The sequence below is a fragment of the Rhipicephalus sanguineus genome, chromosome 3 (assembly GCF_013339695.2).
Source record: "Rhipicephalus sanguineus isolate Rsan-2018 chromosome 3, BIME_Rsan_1.4, whole genome shotgun sequence".
Classification (NCBI taxonomy): domain Eukaryota; kingdom Metazoa; phylum Arthropoda; class Arachnida; order Ixodida; family Ixodidae; genus Rhipicephalus; species Rhipicephalus sanguineus.
Genome location: NC_051178.1, coordinates 51,967,658 through 51,985,669, shown reverse-complemented (window position 1 = coordinate 51,985,669; position 18,012 = coordinate 51,967,658). Strand labels below are relative to the sequence as shown.

At 45.8% G+C, this 18,012-nt stretch overlaps 1 protein-coding gene across 1 annotated transcript in view; it reads left to right on the top strand.

Annotated features, from left to right (window-relative positions):
• The window catches only part of LOC119385464 (oxygen-dependent choline dehydrogenase-like), a 78,122-nt gene extending 60,973 nt beyond the window's left edge, over positions 1-17,149 (top strand). Inside the window, exons 10-11 of the mRNA XM_049413997.1 lie at positions 15,943-16,026; positions 17,118-17,149. Coding sequence (XP_049269954.1) covers positions 15,943-16,026; positions 17,118-17,149 — 116 coding nt within the window. The remainder of the gene's footprint in view (positions 1-15,942; positions 16,027-17,117) is intronic.
• Positions 17,150-18,012: the final 863 nt, after the last annotated feature.

Genomic DNA, 18,012 nt, shown 5'->3' with positions numbered 1-18,012 from the left:
TTTGCAGGTTGCTTCGATGTCGTAGCTAGGCTTTAGCTAGGTGAGGTTGGGTTGTTACTACGTTGATTCTCAGCGCAGATATGTTCGAGTTAAACCATAGACTGTCACAGACATGACACGGATGTCCGAATTCCCGAGATAGAACCTCGCGCTGAAACCAAGCGTTCGTACCTCTCATAGATCTACGGGTACGTCGTCGTTGGCACAGACCTTCCATCACTTCGGGGTGTTCTCGCAGCCGCCTTTGCCTTTCCCGTACCCTGATATTCTCTCCTTGTACGTACTGAGGGCCTTCGACTCTCCACCATCGCTTCGCAGCGATTTGTTGGGCTAACCGCTGCCTTCGTCCCTTTTAGTGCAAGCTGTGTGTAGTGGGATTTACCCAATTTCAGTGTCACATACCCGTTTATGATGATGCTAGTTTTTGGTACGCGGTGAACAAGGAACGATTTGCTAAACAGATTCGCTGTTAAATTGCCCTCTCAGTGTAGGGCTTCACTGTAATATCATTCTGACTACAAACGTCTGTGGTTATCAAACAGGTAGAACCATCTACGATTCATCACACACAAAATCAACTTATTTGTTGGTGAGAAACCCTCTCTCGCTAGCAACCGCAGCATTTACTGGCTTTAAAAGCTGCTAGCTAGTAAAAAGGCGGTGCGTAGGAAAATGCCATAGATGTTAATAAATACTTATATTTATTATTTATATACTAACGCCTCTAACCATGCATTTCAATGCTTCTTGGTGATCTGGTAGCAAAGTGATATTTGAAGTTTACGAAACCGGTGAAGCGATATCGCCTTCTTTTTTTCAGGGCCACTTATTCATCCGTACGGCGTCGAATGTGTCGCCTTTTTAAGTACGCCAGGCGCTGATCCAACGCATCCGGACATTCAATTCCTCCTCGTGACGCTCAATCCCACAACTCCTGAAGCAGGATACATAGCCGGTCTAGTAGGAATATCGCAGGTGAGTTCCAATTTTCACTTCACTCCCCAATTAACTCTCTTAAGACCTCTAATCGCGATATTAATGAGCGGGGCAGTTTGAAAATGTTACCTTTTCAAATGACTTCGAGTTGAGTGAACTCGGTTACAAGATTAATTACTAGTTTTGTGCGTTGCAGAACGCATGTAGTGTTTGAGGTATTGCATCGCTTGACTTGATGTTATTTGTAAGAGAAATTGCGTACTAATTCACCACTGTCGCATTTTAATTGCTGCGCTATGCTTGTAAATATAAGTTTAATTATATATATTACAGAAGGCAGCAGAAACGACATTGCCACGCTCATTTCTTTCTTTCTTTTTATTTTATCGCCCTTCAGCCACAAATTCAGCACCGCTTGGCGCTGGCCGCGCCGCAATGTTTGTAAAACGACAGGACTGTTTTAGACGGTTACAGTAAGGTTGCCCGTGCGTCACGATTAGTCGACCGCAACAGGAGCCCCAGCGATCACGCAGGAATTTTCGATCATTGATGTACACAAAAGGCGAAGCATTCTGACGAGGACCAGATTACCGAGGGCGAGCGACTGTGAAAGCCACTATCAGTGTAAAGCGTGTGTTGCTTGGATTACGAGAAGTTTCATCTTTACAGGCTTCTGTTTTGGGTCTTTCGCTGTCACAGCCACGTGAAACTATGTGTTGCGGTCATTATAATCAATTGGACCCGGTGGTTTTACGAGCGTCGCCACTCATGTTGAAAAAATTCGTGGAAGTGTATGTGATGTGACAAGTAGTTACTGATGCACTGTTCTCAGAAAAAAAGTTGCCTGTCGCTTCGAGCGTGCTTCATACCTCCGCGCGAAAGTACATCTGTGTCGCACAAAATAACTTATGCAAAATTAGTATCTAATAATTGGGTTTGAACGTCCGAAAACCACGATATGTTTATGAGAGACGCCGTAGTGGAGGGTTCCTGAAATTTTGACCACCTGGGGTTTAACGTACACTGAAATCTAAGTGTACTGCCCTCTAGTATTTTCGCCTCCATCCATAATGCGGCTGCCGCGGCCGGAACTTGATCACCTTTGCCACTAGGCCACCGTGGCGGGTTACAAATATAATCTTTCGAGCGATTACTGCGATATAATTGTTTTTCTTAATCTGAAGGCGCCGGTCGTCCATGACTGCGAGGGTTTATTCGTCTCGTTCCAACTTTAATTAATTTTGGTCATGGCGAATCATGACAAAATGCTGCATGTTTAACGTTTTCTTTTGAAAAAAAAAAAACAGATGTTTTCGCGAGGAATATAATCACATTGTGTGATTTACAAGGTCTTCTTGTAAAAAATACTGCGGGAACAAATAAACAGTGTTATTGTCACAAGATTGTGCCAAAGTTGGGTAAAGTAGCATTTTGACCCAATTGCAGGTTTATTCTCGCAATGTAGCAGTCCAAGTAAAATATGAGTTGTACATCGTTGTGTATTATGCTTGTTGCTAGTATATATACAAAGTATGAAAAGATTATTTTTGTTTTAAACGAGAAAAAAATGTCCGAGCTGAACAGCCGCAAGGTTGTTGGAAGTTCCTCTTTGCTTCGCATTCGCTGCATCCCCTTCTTGCGAAATGGCTGCAAGATTCATACACGCCCCAAAGACCACCATTCTTCGAATCACCGGCTCTTATGAAAGCTTCGCTAGAACTCATGTGTAACTAGAACTGACTTACACGCTAAACTTATACTTCACTGGTACTTTCTATGGGTCATTCATCTGGTGCGGAATCGAGTGGAAAGAATCATTAAAAAATTGCCTGCGCACAATTTGTACCGACATCAAATTGGTGCATGGTCTTCGGCGGCGTGGCACACGCATTGCTTGCATTCAGGTTATTCTACAGAGCGGCTTCGTTTGTTGCTGCCAGCGTCGGCACGGGGTGTGTTTATGCATATCACGGCGATGCTGTACATGGCCGGGACATTCCGTCTGTTAGCGAGCTGGAACGCACGCGCAAAGAAAATTGGGCAAAACACACTACTCAACACTGGTCCACTAAAAATCGAGGAGGCAACACTCGGCGTCCGACATCAACGTATTTGCCACGAAAGGAAAAGACGCTTGCCGCGGCATAAATGCACTCAATTCGAAAACCTTGGAGGAGCATGTACTAAATTCAAACGGGACCTTGTGGACAGATATCTCTGGCTCAGTCAAAGGTTCTCGTGTTCGACCGTGGTTTGAACTTCAGTGTTACCCCTGTGACGTGTACTAGACAGCTTCGCCGGTCATCCATCACCCTACAGTGAAATGGCTCCTCTTTCGTTTATTAATTTCGTGGGCATTCATTATAAGTCACAAAAAAGCGCATGCGTTTAGTACCTCGTTTACAACAACGCAATGAGGCAATTTTTGGAGTTGTTCAATGGTTCATAATTGAGCCCTTGATGATATTACCAGTACTTCTTGGTTTATAAATTTATTATAATGAAGTAATGAAATGTCAAGAAGAAAAAAAGAACTGCTGTCGACCAGTCCACTCTATTTGAAATAGTATTTTCTACGTCACACACTTGTTTCTTAGCGCTGATTATGTTTTCGAGTTCTGTTTCCGAACACGCTTGAAAAATGGCAGTGCTACGTCTTCATTGCGGAACGCAATCTTTACTTTTTTATGTATCCGTGTTCGAAAGCTGGCATCCGTCTCACAGACAATGTGTACGCGGTTTGAATGCGCAGAAACCCATTGACTGTACTTCATGGAAACAGTTCTACCTATATTATAAAATCTGCATGTCTATTACTTTTACTGTTGGATATTTTCAGATCTACGACAATTACTATAAGAAGAAGCAAGGGGACAACGTATTAATGATTATCCCAGTACTTCTTCGTCCAAAGTCATCAGGCTACATTCGGCTGAAGAGCACAGATCCTGAAGAATATCCTGTTATTGACCCTAAATTTTTTACCGATCCCTCAGACCTTGACACATTAATTGAGGGTAAGTATTCGAAAGGATTTCTTTTGTTTCGTTATCTGCTGCGATAGGAATGCGCCTAAAACGTTTGCAGAAAAGATGAACATGTGTTGATACGTGGGGAAGACCTTTGTGACCTACTGCTTGAAATGATCGTGCTGCACCCAATGTTCAAGGCAGAGAATATTTACTATTTCAAAGTACGGCGTAATGTACATGGAGACAAAATTTGTTATTGCACAGAATATTTCGTGAAATTTAAAAGAAGCTACGCATAAGGAGGTATACTATCATTATATGCTACTAGGCTGTTATGCATAGCTCCTGCCGTGAATGTTCGATGAGCTATCACTATTCACTATCCCACCTAAGGCCTCGCCATCTAGCGGGCATGCTGGAAGTTATAGATGCAGGTTCAGCCTTGACGCGCTCCACTGCGACACGCTATAAGGATTTGCCATGTACTTCTCAAATGGACTCCATGCCTCTGCGCAAGCCCGAAAGACAAAACAAAATCTGCAGCATGTTGCACAAAGGATAAATCATGTTTCACGCTTGTTGATGCATTAAATAAACTCCACGTAGAATGTTCATTGGGAGTTGTGTAATAGATGCGTAACCGCGGAGAGATTGTACGATGTATATTTTCCTCGAACGTTCTTTTTGGCGGCATCGGCCTCGTTGCTTTTATCTTGCTAAAGCTCGTCATTGTCTCGAATGGTGATTTGGTCCGCGAATCCCGTGACCACCGAAACGCGTATTTGGCATGATATTTTGCGAAATTTGACTTCTGCTAAAGTATGTAGAGTCCTCCACGTCGGCTATACATCTCGTCCTGCAGGGGGCCTTTATTCCACTACCATGGAATTCAAGGCGGACTTCAAAGAAAGTGTTTGGCTTGCTACATTTCTTGTGCAGCTGGCTACAACGCAGTCACATAGTTCATATATACTCATATTTTCAAGCGTGAGTGTCCATCACAATTGTTAAGAAACCACTTTCGAATCGTGGGGGCCTTTGTTCAAACCATAGCAACGGAGTGAGAGAAAGGGAAAGAGAACAATTCTTGTTGAAAAAAAACTTCATGGGGCGGGATTCGAGCCCGCGTACCTCGATTTGAAGGCAAGCGTCCTAACCACTCGGCTATGCAGGCATGCCAGCAGAGTGTAGCGTGGCCTTGTATAATACAGTGTAGCAAGGGGGTGGTAAAGGGAAGTGAGCGTGAGGATGAGAGATATGATGGTGAGGAGGAAAGAAAAGGGGGAAGGGAGAGTAAAGCGCAGTGCGGAAAGACTCAGAAAGACACAAATAAAGCGAAATAAATGCAGAACGCAAAATGGAGACAAAAAGAACATCAAGGAAAGGGAGAGAAAGAAGCAGAGAGACAAAAAAAAAAAAGAAAGAGGGAGCAAGCATCGCGTCATCTAGCGACCAGATACCGCACCACCCGGCCAAGATGCGCATGCACAATAGCTAAGCCACTCCCACCGAGACATCGCGCACAACCTCCGCTATATAGAGCTCCGCTCTATAGCCTGGCTATGTACTCCCGAGGAGGACGCCGCGCATTTCGAAATTGGGCGTGTCAGTCGACGGGGAGTACGAGCGGCTACGGGTCCATGCTTCGCTTTGTCAAGCTTTGCGCGACATAGTGCAAAAAGCCCGCAATTTTTTAAACGAAGCTTCTATGAGTTCAAGATTTCAGTGGTGGTGGCGACGGCGGCGGTGGCGGCGGCCCAATTGGCGAGAAGCCCGGCGTCGGCGACTGTACAGAAATGCGAGGAGCGTCCACAAATAGGCACTCGAAGATGCACTGGTCCCATGCGTATACGTAAGCACCGTTTTGCAATAACTGATGCCCTCTCGATCGGGGTCTTCTCGACGATCAGCCGTTTCTCACATGAATACCTGGTCTTTTGTCGAGGTCACTTGTCAGTTAACGTTCCCACATTGCATTGTTTCCTTTATTTGTTGCACGTTGTTTCATGCATGACTGTGGTAAGTTCTCGTAGCAAGAGAATTGTTGCGCTGCTGAGGCACGTGTCTGAAGATCGAATTCCCAGCATGCAGGAAGAAGTTAGGACAGAACATTGCGCATGTAGTTGAAAGAAAGAAAAAAAATGGTAGGTGACGCACGCATACGCCCATCCTCGCCTGACCCCATTTCCACGTTAGGGGAATGATTCTTAATCTTCTTTTAACCATTTGCTCAGGATGACGTAACATGACCACGTAATATCATGGCGTCATTAGTGACCTAGGCCGGGTGGGTCTTAGCATCACTTTATATGGTCGGCAATGTTTAGCTCAAAGCGTCGCGCAGTGAGACATTTGAGGCTTTTGTCTTTAAAAAATTCGGCATATCGGACGTACCGTGAGAATCGATGTTATGCGAAGCATGGGCGGGAAAGCGACTGTGACGTAATTTTGCACATTGAGCGCTAAGCAAGACGGAATGACGCTAGAGAAATGTTCAAACAGTATACGCACACATATGTTGAAGAGTCGCACATGTGTTATATAACCGGTTGTTTACAGTTCCGCAACGAGGCCAACAGCAACATGGGTGTTATCAACACCAGACACGGTAACCTGATATCCAGTGCACAGAACTTGTTATCGAATCCGTTCGTGATCGCAGTTATGAGGTGTCTAAGTGTAGTGAAATGCAAGGTGTAGTACAGCTGGTGCAAATCGTGGATGCCTCTTACGAAGATATTAGGGGCGAAGCTCCTTAAAGGGACACTAAAGGCAAATAAAAATTTATGTCAGAGTGAAAGCCCAATGTATGACAACTTCTAAAACGGCAATATTATCAACAGCAGTGCCCTACTTACCGAGAAATTAAGCTAAATGTATAACATGATGAGCGCCACGAGTGGGACATTTTCGAAGTGATCCCGATGACGTAGGGAAGCCGGCCTACAATAAATCACTAGTAATCAAACTAGCAGCAGTAAAAAAAGAACATTCCGAGCATCAAAAGACGTAATAAAATGCTGTTTGTTCGTTTCCGCTTGATTCATGGAAAACAAAACCTCCGTGGCGTTGCCACGGGGCACGGCGCGCGTGGTTCAAAGGTTTCGTTTTCGCCGAACTGTGCCTCGCCCGTCTCAGTGGTAGTTTCGGGATCGCGTACTGCCGTGCGTGTTTTGCGCGCTCGTGAAAGTCGCTCCGACAGAAAGTTCGACAAAATGCCGCATGCGTGTGATATTGCCGGATGCCCGAATGGTGCACAACGCCAGTGCTGCAGCAAGGAAACCGGTGTGTCTTTTCACTGGGTGCCGCGGAATGAACCCTTACGCTCGAAGTGGCTTAGTGTCATGCCATTGCGCCAGTGTGCTAAACAGTCAAAACCTCTACGTGTGTGCTCGCTGCACTTTCGTACTGAGGATTACGAGACCAACCGCAACTTGGTGACGGCTTTGAATGTGCCCATCCGAGCAAGTCTTTGCCGCAGCGCCGTTGTTGCTACTGTGGGTCCCGCTACTTCCGCTCGGCTGCTACTAGTGTCGGCGGCCGCGCTGTAAAAGCGGGCAACGTTGGGCACGGCAGCAGTGACGTATGAGAGTCGTATTTTCAGGCGGGAGATTTGAAGCACGCTAACGCCATGCGGACCACTAAAAACGTGATTTTATTTCAAAATAAGCACTTCCTTGGCACAAAAGCAGCACTACGAGGTTTCTGGACCGCTATTTCAACAATCAACGTCGACTTAATATTTGCCTTTAGTGTCCCTTTAAAGCGGCACCCGTTCGTCCATCGTAGTGCGTAACCAGTCGTAACACTAGTACCAGATCTTGACCTCCAAGGTGGTGCCGGTGAGAGATTTATCTTGTGCGTTGTTGAACAATAAAAAATTCGCAGCGTGCGCGTTAACTAAAAGCCGAATTCTTCTGTCTCTCATTCCCCATTAGCAGCCATTGGCATGTTCCAGTAGGAAACGTTAGTAGAAGTAGAAGTGTAAGTGTTAGCTAAAAGCCGACTTCTGTCTCTCATTCACATTAGCAGCCATTGTTTACCTCCAAGGTAGTGCCTGGTGAGATTTCTCGTGTGCGTGATTAAACAATAAAAATTTTGTTCAAAACGCCGTTGATTGATGAAATAAACCAACGAAAGGCGCCAGATGTTTTCTAAAAGCAAAACGAAAAGACGCCAGATGTTTCTAAAGCAAAACGAAACGACGCCAGCTGCTTAACGAAAGACACCAGATGTTTTCTCAAGCAATGGTTTTCTAAACAATGAAAATTCACAGCGTACATGTAACATTAAAGTGAGCTGCAAGTCGTCATAACTCTCATCGAACCTTTAGTATAAACGCGCCCGATCTCACGTCGGTGATGATGTACTGGGCAGCATTCACGGAAGATTCACGGTTTACCGATGAACCTCCGCAGCTTCGCCCACTCATCATCATTCACTCCGTCAATATGCTGTGATTTTTTTATCTATGACGCCTCCTGTCTTGGACCTGGCAATGAGGTCTTGTGATGCCCTGTTCACATCCAAGCTGTCTTTCATGCAGGCGTTATTGGGTTTTGATAAATCAATGTTGAAGTCACTGGTAATGATGAGGGGCATGGTCCCGGCGGCAGAGTTCCTGTAGAAAGCATTGACCGCGGTTTTTGCGTGTTCTGTCTTCAGCTCCGCCACTTTCTTTGCGTCCGCCGCGGTGGTGCCGCGGTTATGATGCTCGGCTGCCGAGCCGATGGTCGCGGGTTTGATCCCGGCCGCGACAGTTGCATTTCGCTGGAGGCGAAATGATAAAGGACTGCGTACTGTGCAGTGTCAGTGCACTTTAAAGAACACTAGTGAACGCTGGTTAAGCAGTGGCTAAAGAACACTGGAAGAATGGTGAACATTTCCGGAGCCCTCCACTACGACGTCCCTCAGAATGACATCGTGGTTTTGGGATGTAAAACCTCAACAATTCTTATTATTATCACTTTCCTTGCGAGTCAATGTGTATGTTCGCGGTTACTGTGTTGATTGAGACTGTATCACCTGTGGCACACACCCGCGTAACATGAACGCTGGTATGCGGGTATGTGCCACACGTGACTGAGAGAAAGTGTTTAATGACGTACGCGACAGGTGTTAAATGCGAAGCATTTCTTAGCGAACCTAAGACACTTCGGTCGTTTGTGTCTATCTATCTATCTATCTATCTATCTATCTATCTATCTATCTATCTATCTATCTATCTATCTATCTATCTATCTATCTATCTATCTATCTATCTATCTATCTATCTAGCCGTCTACGTCTGGGCGTACTCCTGGTCGTCTCCATAACTTATAATATACCAAAATTGGCATAGCAGGGGTTCAGTGTATGAGGAACCCGATTCACTGGTCATGACATGAATAACGCAAAATACCTGTCGCGTACGTCCTGAAACCCTTCCTCTCAGTCAGGTGTGGCACATGCCCGTATATTAGAGTTCATGTTATGCGGGTATGTGCCACAGGTGATACAGTCTCAACCAACACAGTTAACGGCGAACAAACACATTAACACGCAAGGAACGTAAGAGTAATAATAATAATTGTTGGAGTTTTATGTCCCAAAACAGATATGATTATGAGAGACGCCAAAGCGAAGGGCTCCGGAAATTTTGACCAGCTGGTATTTAACGTGAACCGAGATCGCAATTGCACGGGCATCTAGCATTTTGCCTTCATCGAAATGCAACCGCTGCGGCCGGTATCGAACCCGCGACCTTCGGGTAAGCAGCCGAGCACCACAACCGTTACACAACCGCGGCCGATGCAAAGAAAGTGAGAGAGCTGAAGACAGAACACCCCTGGAAAACGCTCAGCTACCATCCACTCGTCCACGTGGTATGCAACTTGAACCACTTGGCTTACAAAAAAAACCGTGGTGAAGGCTTCCCTACAATAAATCTGCCGAGAGAACCAGGCCTCTCATCATTACCGGTGGTTTGAACATTGATTTATCAAGAGACAACAACGCCTGGTTCCTATACTGCGTGAAAGACCGCTTGGATGTGGACAGGGTATCAAAAGACTTCGCTGCCACTTCCAGGACAGGAGGCATGATAGATCATTTCCTCGTAAGAGGTATCCAGTATTTCCACCAGCTGCACTATACCTCGCACTTCACTACACTTAGACCGGTTACCCTGCTGGCGCTCACACTGATCACGGCGATGATGACCTTGATGAAGAACTTTCAAGAACCCCTCCAACACATACACACAGGTTCGTGAAACGTGCGTGCGTTCTCCGCCATAACGGACAAGTATAAGCACAACAACTGTAACAGAACTGTAACAACTGCAAGTGTGACTGTGACGTACGTGCAGAGCGCCTGCGCGTGCCACTCGGCAGCGTACCTTGTATCTAGGGAAACTTTCATAAATGAAGCTTAGTTGCGAGTAACGCCTGTCCTGTGAATTGTATTCTTTATTTGTCCTGTTCGGATTCGCGCTATCCAGTATTGAAGAATATAAGCACAACATACCATTTTACCGCGTCTCGTGTTGGTAACACCCATGTTGCTGTTGGCATCGTTACGAAATTGTAAACTGGTTATATATTACATATGCGACTCCTCAACATAAGAGTGCTCGTATACCACTTCCACATTTCTATAGCGTCGTTCCGTAAAGTTTCGCTCAGTGTGAAAAATTACGCCACAGTCACCATCAAGCGCATGCTTCCCACAACATCGATTCCTACGGTACGTGGGATCTGCCGATTTTTTTTTTTGCGTTATTCATGTCATGACCAGTGAATAATGTTCTTCATGCACTGATCCTCTGCTAGGTGAATTTTCGTATATTACGACCTATGGAGGCGACCAGGTGAGCGTCCAGACTTCAGCGGCTAGATAGATAGATAGATAGATAGATAGATAGATAGATAGATAGATAGATAGATAGATAGATAGATAGATAGATAGATAGATAGATAGATAGATAGATAGATAGATAGATAGATAGATAGATAGATAGATAGATAGATAGATAGAAACGGCCAATGTGCCTGAGGTTCGCTAAGAAATGTTTCGCATTTAAAACAATGCCCAAACATTTTTCCTTCGTCGAAACACAACAACGCGTCGTTTGTACGTTTCTCAAATGAATGAGACGATTGGTGACAGAGTACGACATGCATTAGAGTGTATTGCAAACCTGCGCAAGGAAAAAAAAAGTGACTGACACTCTGCTGATCTGTAAAAAGTAATTAACTCGCTACTACTTCTTTTTCCCGGGGGAGTAGATCAATCATCTTTCTGGAATATCATGCAGTCATCTCGAATAGCGGATTTGCTTTCATTTAGGCAAGCGCTTTAAAAAAATCATAATTTCCGATTTTCAGAGCGTGACAAAGCAACTTCAGTGGACTGCTATCACAACTCAAAATCTTTCACTGCGCACAAGTGTTTACAAGACGCCTGATACGCGCGCCGCGACATCCTATAATCTGAGTTTGTCGTCAGCGCACGGTATCACGCACGCACGTTCTGAAGGCTCAGAGTTCCGGTTCTAACTGGCTTACACGTGCGTCATAGAAATAAATCGCAAAATGTTGGCCGTGACCACCTTGATGTTTGTTTTGCCCGCGGCCTCCGCAATTGCTGTAGCTACGTCAGAGGCCGCGGTTTTGCCTTTGATTGTACCCGACTAACGTGTACACGCACATGTCGCCGTTTGCAGTATTTGCAAACGGAAGGCAACAATTGAGAGACCATTCGAGGATGCGTAATAAAAAAGTCCAATTTACAGAAAGCGATTGATGAAGGCGAAAATCGCCGGGACCATTCCTCCCTGATAAAGCGGGCGTTGTACAACTGATCGTAAGATACACAGCTAAGTAAATTAATTGTGTAAGTTGTTCATCGCTTTGGCATTAAGTATGTAAGCGATTTTAAAAACTTAGGTGCTAGAGAACGGACGTCCGAAAGCTTGCCTCGAACTCGATTTCGTGCGATGCTCGCTTGCGTGTTGCGAGTCGTACTTGCGAGTTGCAGCGTGCCGGAATAACTTAAACTTCTTTTGCATTGCGCCCGCAGTTCACTTTGATGAGCTCAATACTTTGTTGAAGCGTGGATTGCCGGAAAAAGCTTTCTAGGTCCTTGATTTTCAGGAAACTGCGCCTCGACACCAACAAAAAAAGGGGGAGGGTGTTATATTGTGGTCTATACTCATTGACTTGCGGACGGCTCTCTTTGTACTACCCTGTGAGCGCCAGGGCTGCGATGAGGGCGCTGGTGGTGGCGTTTTCCGCAGCTTCGCCTGGGAAGAGTCTGACATCTATACACACCATTGCGCGCCCGCTAATTTGTTTGCCCCTTCCTCGCAAACACCTGTACTCGCAAACACACGCGGACGTACAGACACAGGGGTCAGACGCGCCCTCCCCCCCACCCTCCATCGCTTTCTCCCCCATAAGAAATGAAATACTGGCTACTCCCATGAGGCAGACAGCCAGCAAATTGCAGTACATAAGATTGTCTTTATAACAGTGCCTCCAGACGGTATGTCAGCAGGGTAGCAAAATGTCACACGGCCCCTTCTGCATTTGCGTATGACGACTGCAAGGCGAAAACCACTTTTTTTTCTTCCCAGTCTAATGTATTGATCCCACCCGAAAGGTTTCCGCATCCTACGTGATTGTGAACTGCCCTTGCGTTCTGAGGAAGTGGAAGCTATCTACCTCACATTGATATGCAGTGCCTCCATGATCGGCCCACTTTGCAGCAAGCGACAGTATCGTGTGATGACGGTATCACATGACGTAACGTAATACTACGTCGTGGTGACGTTATGATGGCGGCACAAATTTTTTCAACCGGTTACGTCATGATGACGTCCCATGGTGACGACATCACATGATTATTTTCAGATCAGTCGTGTTGACGCCATCGATGTCGATGGTCACTTTTCGCGTTTCGTGAGGCATCCAAGGTTTCGTCTTAATAATGTTAACAAAGTACATGCGGATGCCCGCCCACTTGCATTAAGTACCTGCATTTACTGTCTATAATGATTATAGTCAGACCATTTTTCAGAAGGATGTATTGCCTTTATATTCACGGGCTTGTTCTATATCAAAGCTACACAAGTAGGCATAACGTGCTCTGAAGTGCTTGTCATACGCAATCTCGGGCCCTTTTGTGCCTAAGTTTTATCGACGGTACTTACTAGAACTGATATTTTGTTTGGAAGCGTAACGACATAGGGATGGGTATCACCTTTGCGTTTATTCAGGCGGGTTGCATCTGATTTAACCGCATATTTAAAGGGGTCATGAAGCACCCCTTGGGCTGATTGAAAAAACACATCCTGCGGAAAGCTGACACGGCTATGAACTGCTCTGCCAAATATTACAGTCGTGCGCGCCGCGTAATGGCCACAAGCGGAGCGCGAAGTTGCCGTTTCCCCAGGCACCCTCTTTTCAAACAGAGGCCGGTTCTCACTCTCGTCGGTGGGCGGGGCGTCTGTCCGCTGTACGTAGCAAGAGCCATAGCATGCTTATTGGCCGATAGGCGACGTAAATCGAGAGCGGCGTTCGGATCAGATGCGCTTCTTGCCGCGGGGTGCCACCACTTGCCGGCGCCGCACTCCTCAGTACACGGTAGCCGCACTCGCGCAAGCGAATCACAGCGGGAGAGCGATCGCGTTTCATGACGCGCGCTGGCGTAACTTCTTTCCCCCATGCCATCCCTCCCTGTCTAGCTTCCAGTGCGCTCGCCGGCACGAGAAAAGAGAGAAAGCGCTGGGAGCGTGCGCCAAACCCCCGTAACTCCGCTGATTCTTGACGGATTCGAGAAATTTTTGCGGCAATCGATTCGGGAGGCAGTACACTCCGATACTGAGGCCATTAGATCATTACTTGGAAAAGTGGTTCATGACCCCTTTAAACAGGGAAATCAGCTTTGGTTGTTTGATAAGTTCTGGCGCGCGCTTCCAGCATGTTACAAAAAGTCAAGGGCTATAGTCAGTGGAGGCCTGGGCACTACTACTACTACTACTACTACTACTACTACTGCTATTACTACTACTACTACTACTACTACTACCATCAATAATAATAATAATAATAATAATAATAATAATAATAATAATAATAATAATAATAATAATAAAAGTAATTTTAAAAGAAAAAGAAGCCGGAATTAAACGCGTGCCCAATCAGTGGCTTATACTTCGAACCTCTGATTTCAAGTAAGCTTTCTACCTCGAGTCGCTTGACTAATCAAATAGCCTTTTGTGCTGCTGGTCCATTAGTTTAACCCGAGTTCTAGCCTTGTTTATAAGGACCTCTTAAGCGAGTCTGCATCGTGGACATCATGCTCCCTCACACAAGGTCGCTACAAGACGCGCAGGAAGACGCGTAGAATAGTGCTAAGCCCAGCATTGGGTGAAAAATCCCGACGCCAAGGCCCTGCACTCTATGTAGCTTCCAACAGAACACTCTGGATCTGCTGTATTTTTGACATTTCTTTAGTAACTAGAGGTTCACAGAATGCTATAGGAAAGTGTGAAGGAATGGAGGAGAAACAAGTACGGTCGGCTCACTGTTGCTTGCACTACCCCGTAGCCACCACGATATTAATGAGAACTAACAGACAATAATGCCAAGCAAAGCACAGGAGACGTTACTTGTAATATTTGGGACATAAATGTGAAGAAATTAAAATGGACGATAATATAACTTGCCACCGGCAGGGACCGAACATGCGACCTTCGAATAACGGGTCCGATGCTGTACCACTGAGCTACGGCGGCGGTCATCCCCCCGTCCACTTTATAGGGTATATATGTGCATTTCAAACCTAGGAGTGTTAGCGCCGATCGCAACCATGGCAACGAGTGTGGAACACTCTTTTTCTGCCTTTTGGTGTCACGTAGCACGTGATCTTTCTACGAGCTGGCAGCTCACCAATAATCCCTCGCATACTACCTGAAGGCATCAAGTCTCCCAGAAGGAGACCCTTGCTATAAATGAGAGAAAGAAGATGGCTTTTGAGGGCTCCTTTTTCTTTGTTAGACACAATATTAATGAGAACTAACATACAATAATACCAAGGAAAGTACAGGAGATGTTACTATAATAATTGGGATATAAGTGTGAAGAAAGTAAAGTGGACGAAAAGATAACTTGCCGCCGGCAAGGACCGAACCTACGACCTTCGAATAACGCGTCCGATGCTGTACCACTGAGCTACGGCGGCGGTCATACCGCCGTTCACTTTATAGAGTATATATGTGCATTTTATATGTGCATGTACATTTTATATGCGCATATATGTATATTTTGTATGTGCACTATATATGTACATCTGTGTCAGCTGCCAGCTCGTAAAAAGATCACATGCTACGTGAAGCCAAAAGGCAGAAAGAGTGTTCCACACTCGCCGCCATGGCTGCGATCGGCGCTGGCTAACACTCCTAGGTTTAAAATGCACATATACACCCTATAAAGTGGACAGGAGGATGATCGCCGCCGTAGCACTGTGGTAGACATCGGATGCGTTAATCAAAGGTCGCAGGTTCGGTTCCTGCCGGCGGCAATTTACCTTTCGTCCACTTTACTTTCTTCCCATTTATATCCCAATTATTACAAGTAGCCACCACAAGTAAGATATGGAAAGGACACACGTATGCCGAACACTGTCCGCGACAAAATCAAATATAGCAGCCAGCCAACAAGCGAACAAGCAGGTTACGTGCAAGAAATGCTTCAATATGGAATAGTCTTGACTTCCGGACGGTGTACATCTCAGCATTGGTGAAACTGCAATAACCTGCTTTGTTCTAAGCGCTTACTTATCAACATAAACAATTGAGTAATACCAAAGTTCCTAAGCTAGGAGCCATGAAAAAATCCGTAAACAGGGGGTGGCACCCACTCACCCCCTGTTTACGGATTTTTCATCGCACCTTCCATCTTCCACTTCCTGCCGTTTTTTGGATTAAGCTAGGAGCCGTCATGTGACAAATGTTTTGGAATATAGTTATTGCGTGCGCTCATACTTTCAGGCTCCAAGATTGCCGTGCAGACGCTGACTACGCAGGCCATGAAGAATGGCAACGTCACCATTTGGGATGTCGCCCTGCCTGCGTGTGAGTCGGCAGGACCCTTGTGGAGCGAACCATACCTGCGTTGCTTTGTGCAGCACACATCACTCAGCGGTTGGCACCCTTGTTGCACTGCCCCGATGGGGACGCATTCTCAGGCTGTGCTGGATCCACGACTCAGGTGCAAAGAAGTAGAAGTGTATTTATGCGCATATTTAAAAGACAGCGTGCGAACGAAGACCATGCAACGTGGATAAAATAATGCGAATGAAACGGTAAACGAATATAAGACAGAAATGTACAAATGTCCTAGTTTTTCAAACAGTCCAGAAACAGGACGCCGCGAATAGACCAAAAAACAAAGGCGCTGACTTCCAACAGGCTTTTATTGCCCTAACGTGAAATGTATTGTCAGAGAAAGGGAAGACACGTAATAAACATGCTAAAAGGGATGACTAGGGATTGCAGGATTTTGAAGATGTTAATATTGCACATATGCGATTTGCTTGTCAAGTAACAGGATGGACGGTGAACTAACGCATGAAGGTACCCGACTGATAATGGTGAATCTCGCGCGTGCGCTGGTCCGAGTACTTTCTAATGACGGTGACTTGAGTAAAAATTGGCAGCAACGTGGGCTGTAATGCAGCGCCACCTTGCTGCTCTGTTTTTGCTTTACGTTGTTTGCGTGCTCCCTGAGGCGATAATTAATGCAGCGTCTAGTTTGCCCTACGTAGGAGCGGCCGCAGCTCAGAGGGATGTCATATACGACTACCTTCACGCAGCTGGTAACGGGCGTCTGGCGTTTCTTCTCGCATGCTTTCTTCGGAGGTTCATAAATGGTGACCTTCTTTCATAAGGCACTGAGCTTTCCTGGGGCCGAAAATACAACTGAAAGCCCCGCTCTGCCTGCCGCCTTCTTTCATAGGCGGGACACTCCATGCACATACGGAATGACAGCTAGCTTCCATTTGTCGACCTCTGTGCTTATACCGGGTCTTTTTCCCTTTTCGAATCTCGATTAGCATGTCCACTGCCAGCTCAACCAGGAGAGATCTCGGGAAACCTGCTGGCAGCAGCCGTTGTACTTCTCATTTAAAAGCCATTTCAGTCTCGTGTGTGCATGATCTTTGCAGTTCTTGGCGATTCCCCTCTTCACAAGCTTTGAGTGGGCTGGCGAGACTGGCAAGAGGCTTAAACGTACCCAAGGCAGGCGCCTCCAAAACGAAGGAGTGTGTATCGGCTCCTGCCTTGCACCTGTACTATGTGTGCGTAAAAAGAAGCCCGCTCAACCACCATTTTCAAGTACAAATATCTATAATTATGCGACCGCCCAATCTTCATTTTTGCACATATGTCTCAAACATTAGAGAAGCCCCTGAAGGACGAATAGTTCAGCTTATTAATACTCGAGAAGAAATATAGTTACTGACCAAGTCTGATGCAATTATCTGACGTTTCGGAACCGTATATGGGCTCCTTTTTCACTGAGTTTGACTGGAAGTCGATGTCAATTATGTAGCCAGTAGGTGACGTAAAGAGCGTGCGTAAACGGCATGCATAGTCCCTGTTGTAGCTGGCGTCGACTGAATGAATAGTGAATCTAGAAGCAGGGATCTTTATTTGTAGGAGGTCTTATAGCACTACAGGCGCGAAAAAGTAACAGAATATGTTTAAAGGAAGCTGCAGAGCGGTAGTACTCTCCACTTTCCTTTCCATCTTTCTTTCCCTTTCTCCCTCTCCTTAATATAAGGTAGGAAAATGGATACTACAATTTTGATTCACCTCCCTGCCTTTCTCTCATTTTATTATCTATCTCTCTACACCACTGCAGCAATGCTACATTTATGCAGGCGTGGAATGCGCACATAAGCATTGGTTGCCTGCCCTGCTTTGGCACATTCATATGATTGCAGATTTTACCAACTTTGTCCACGTAGACACTTTACCATTTGGATTTCTTGCGTGGCTGAAATAATGGCAGCCCCAGCGATGACACTTGTCAGGCTACGCCAGAAAGCAGGGAATCTT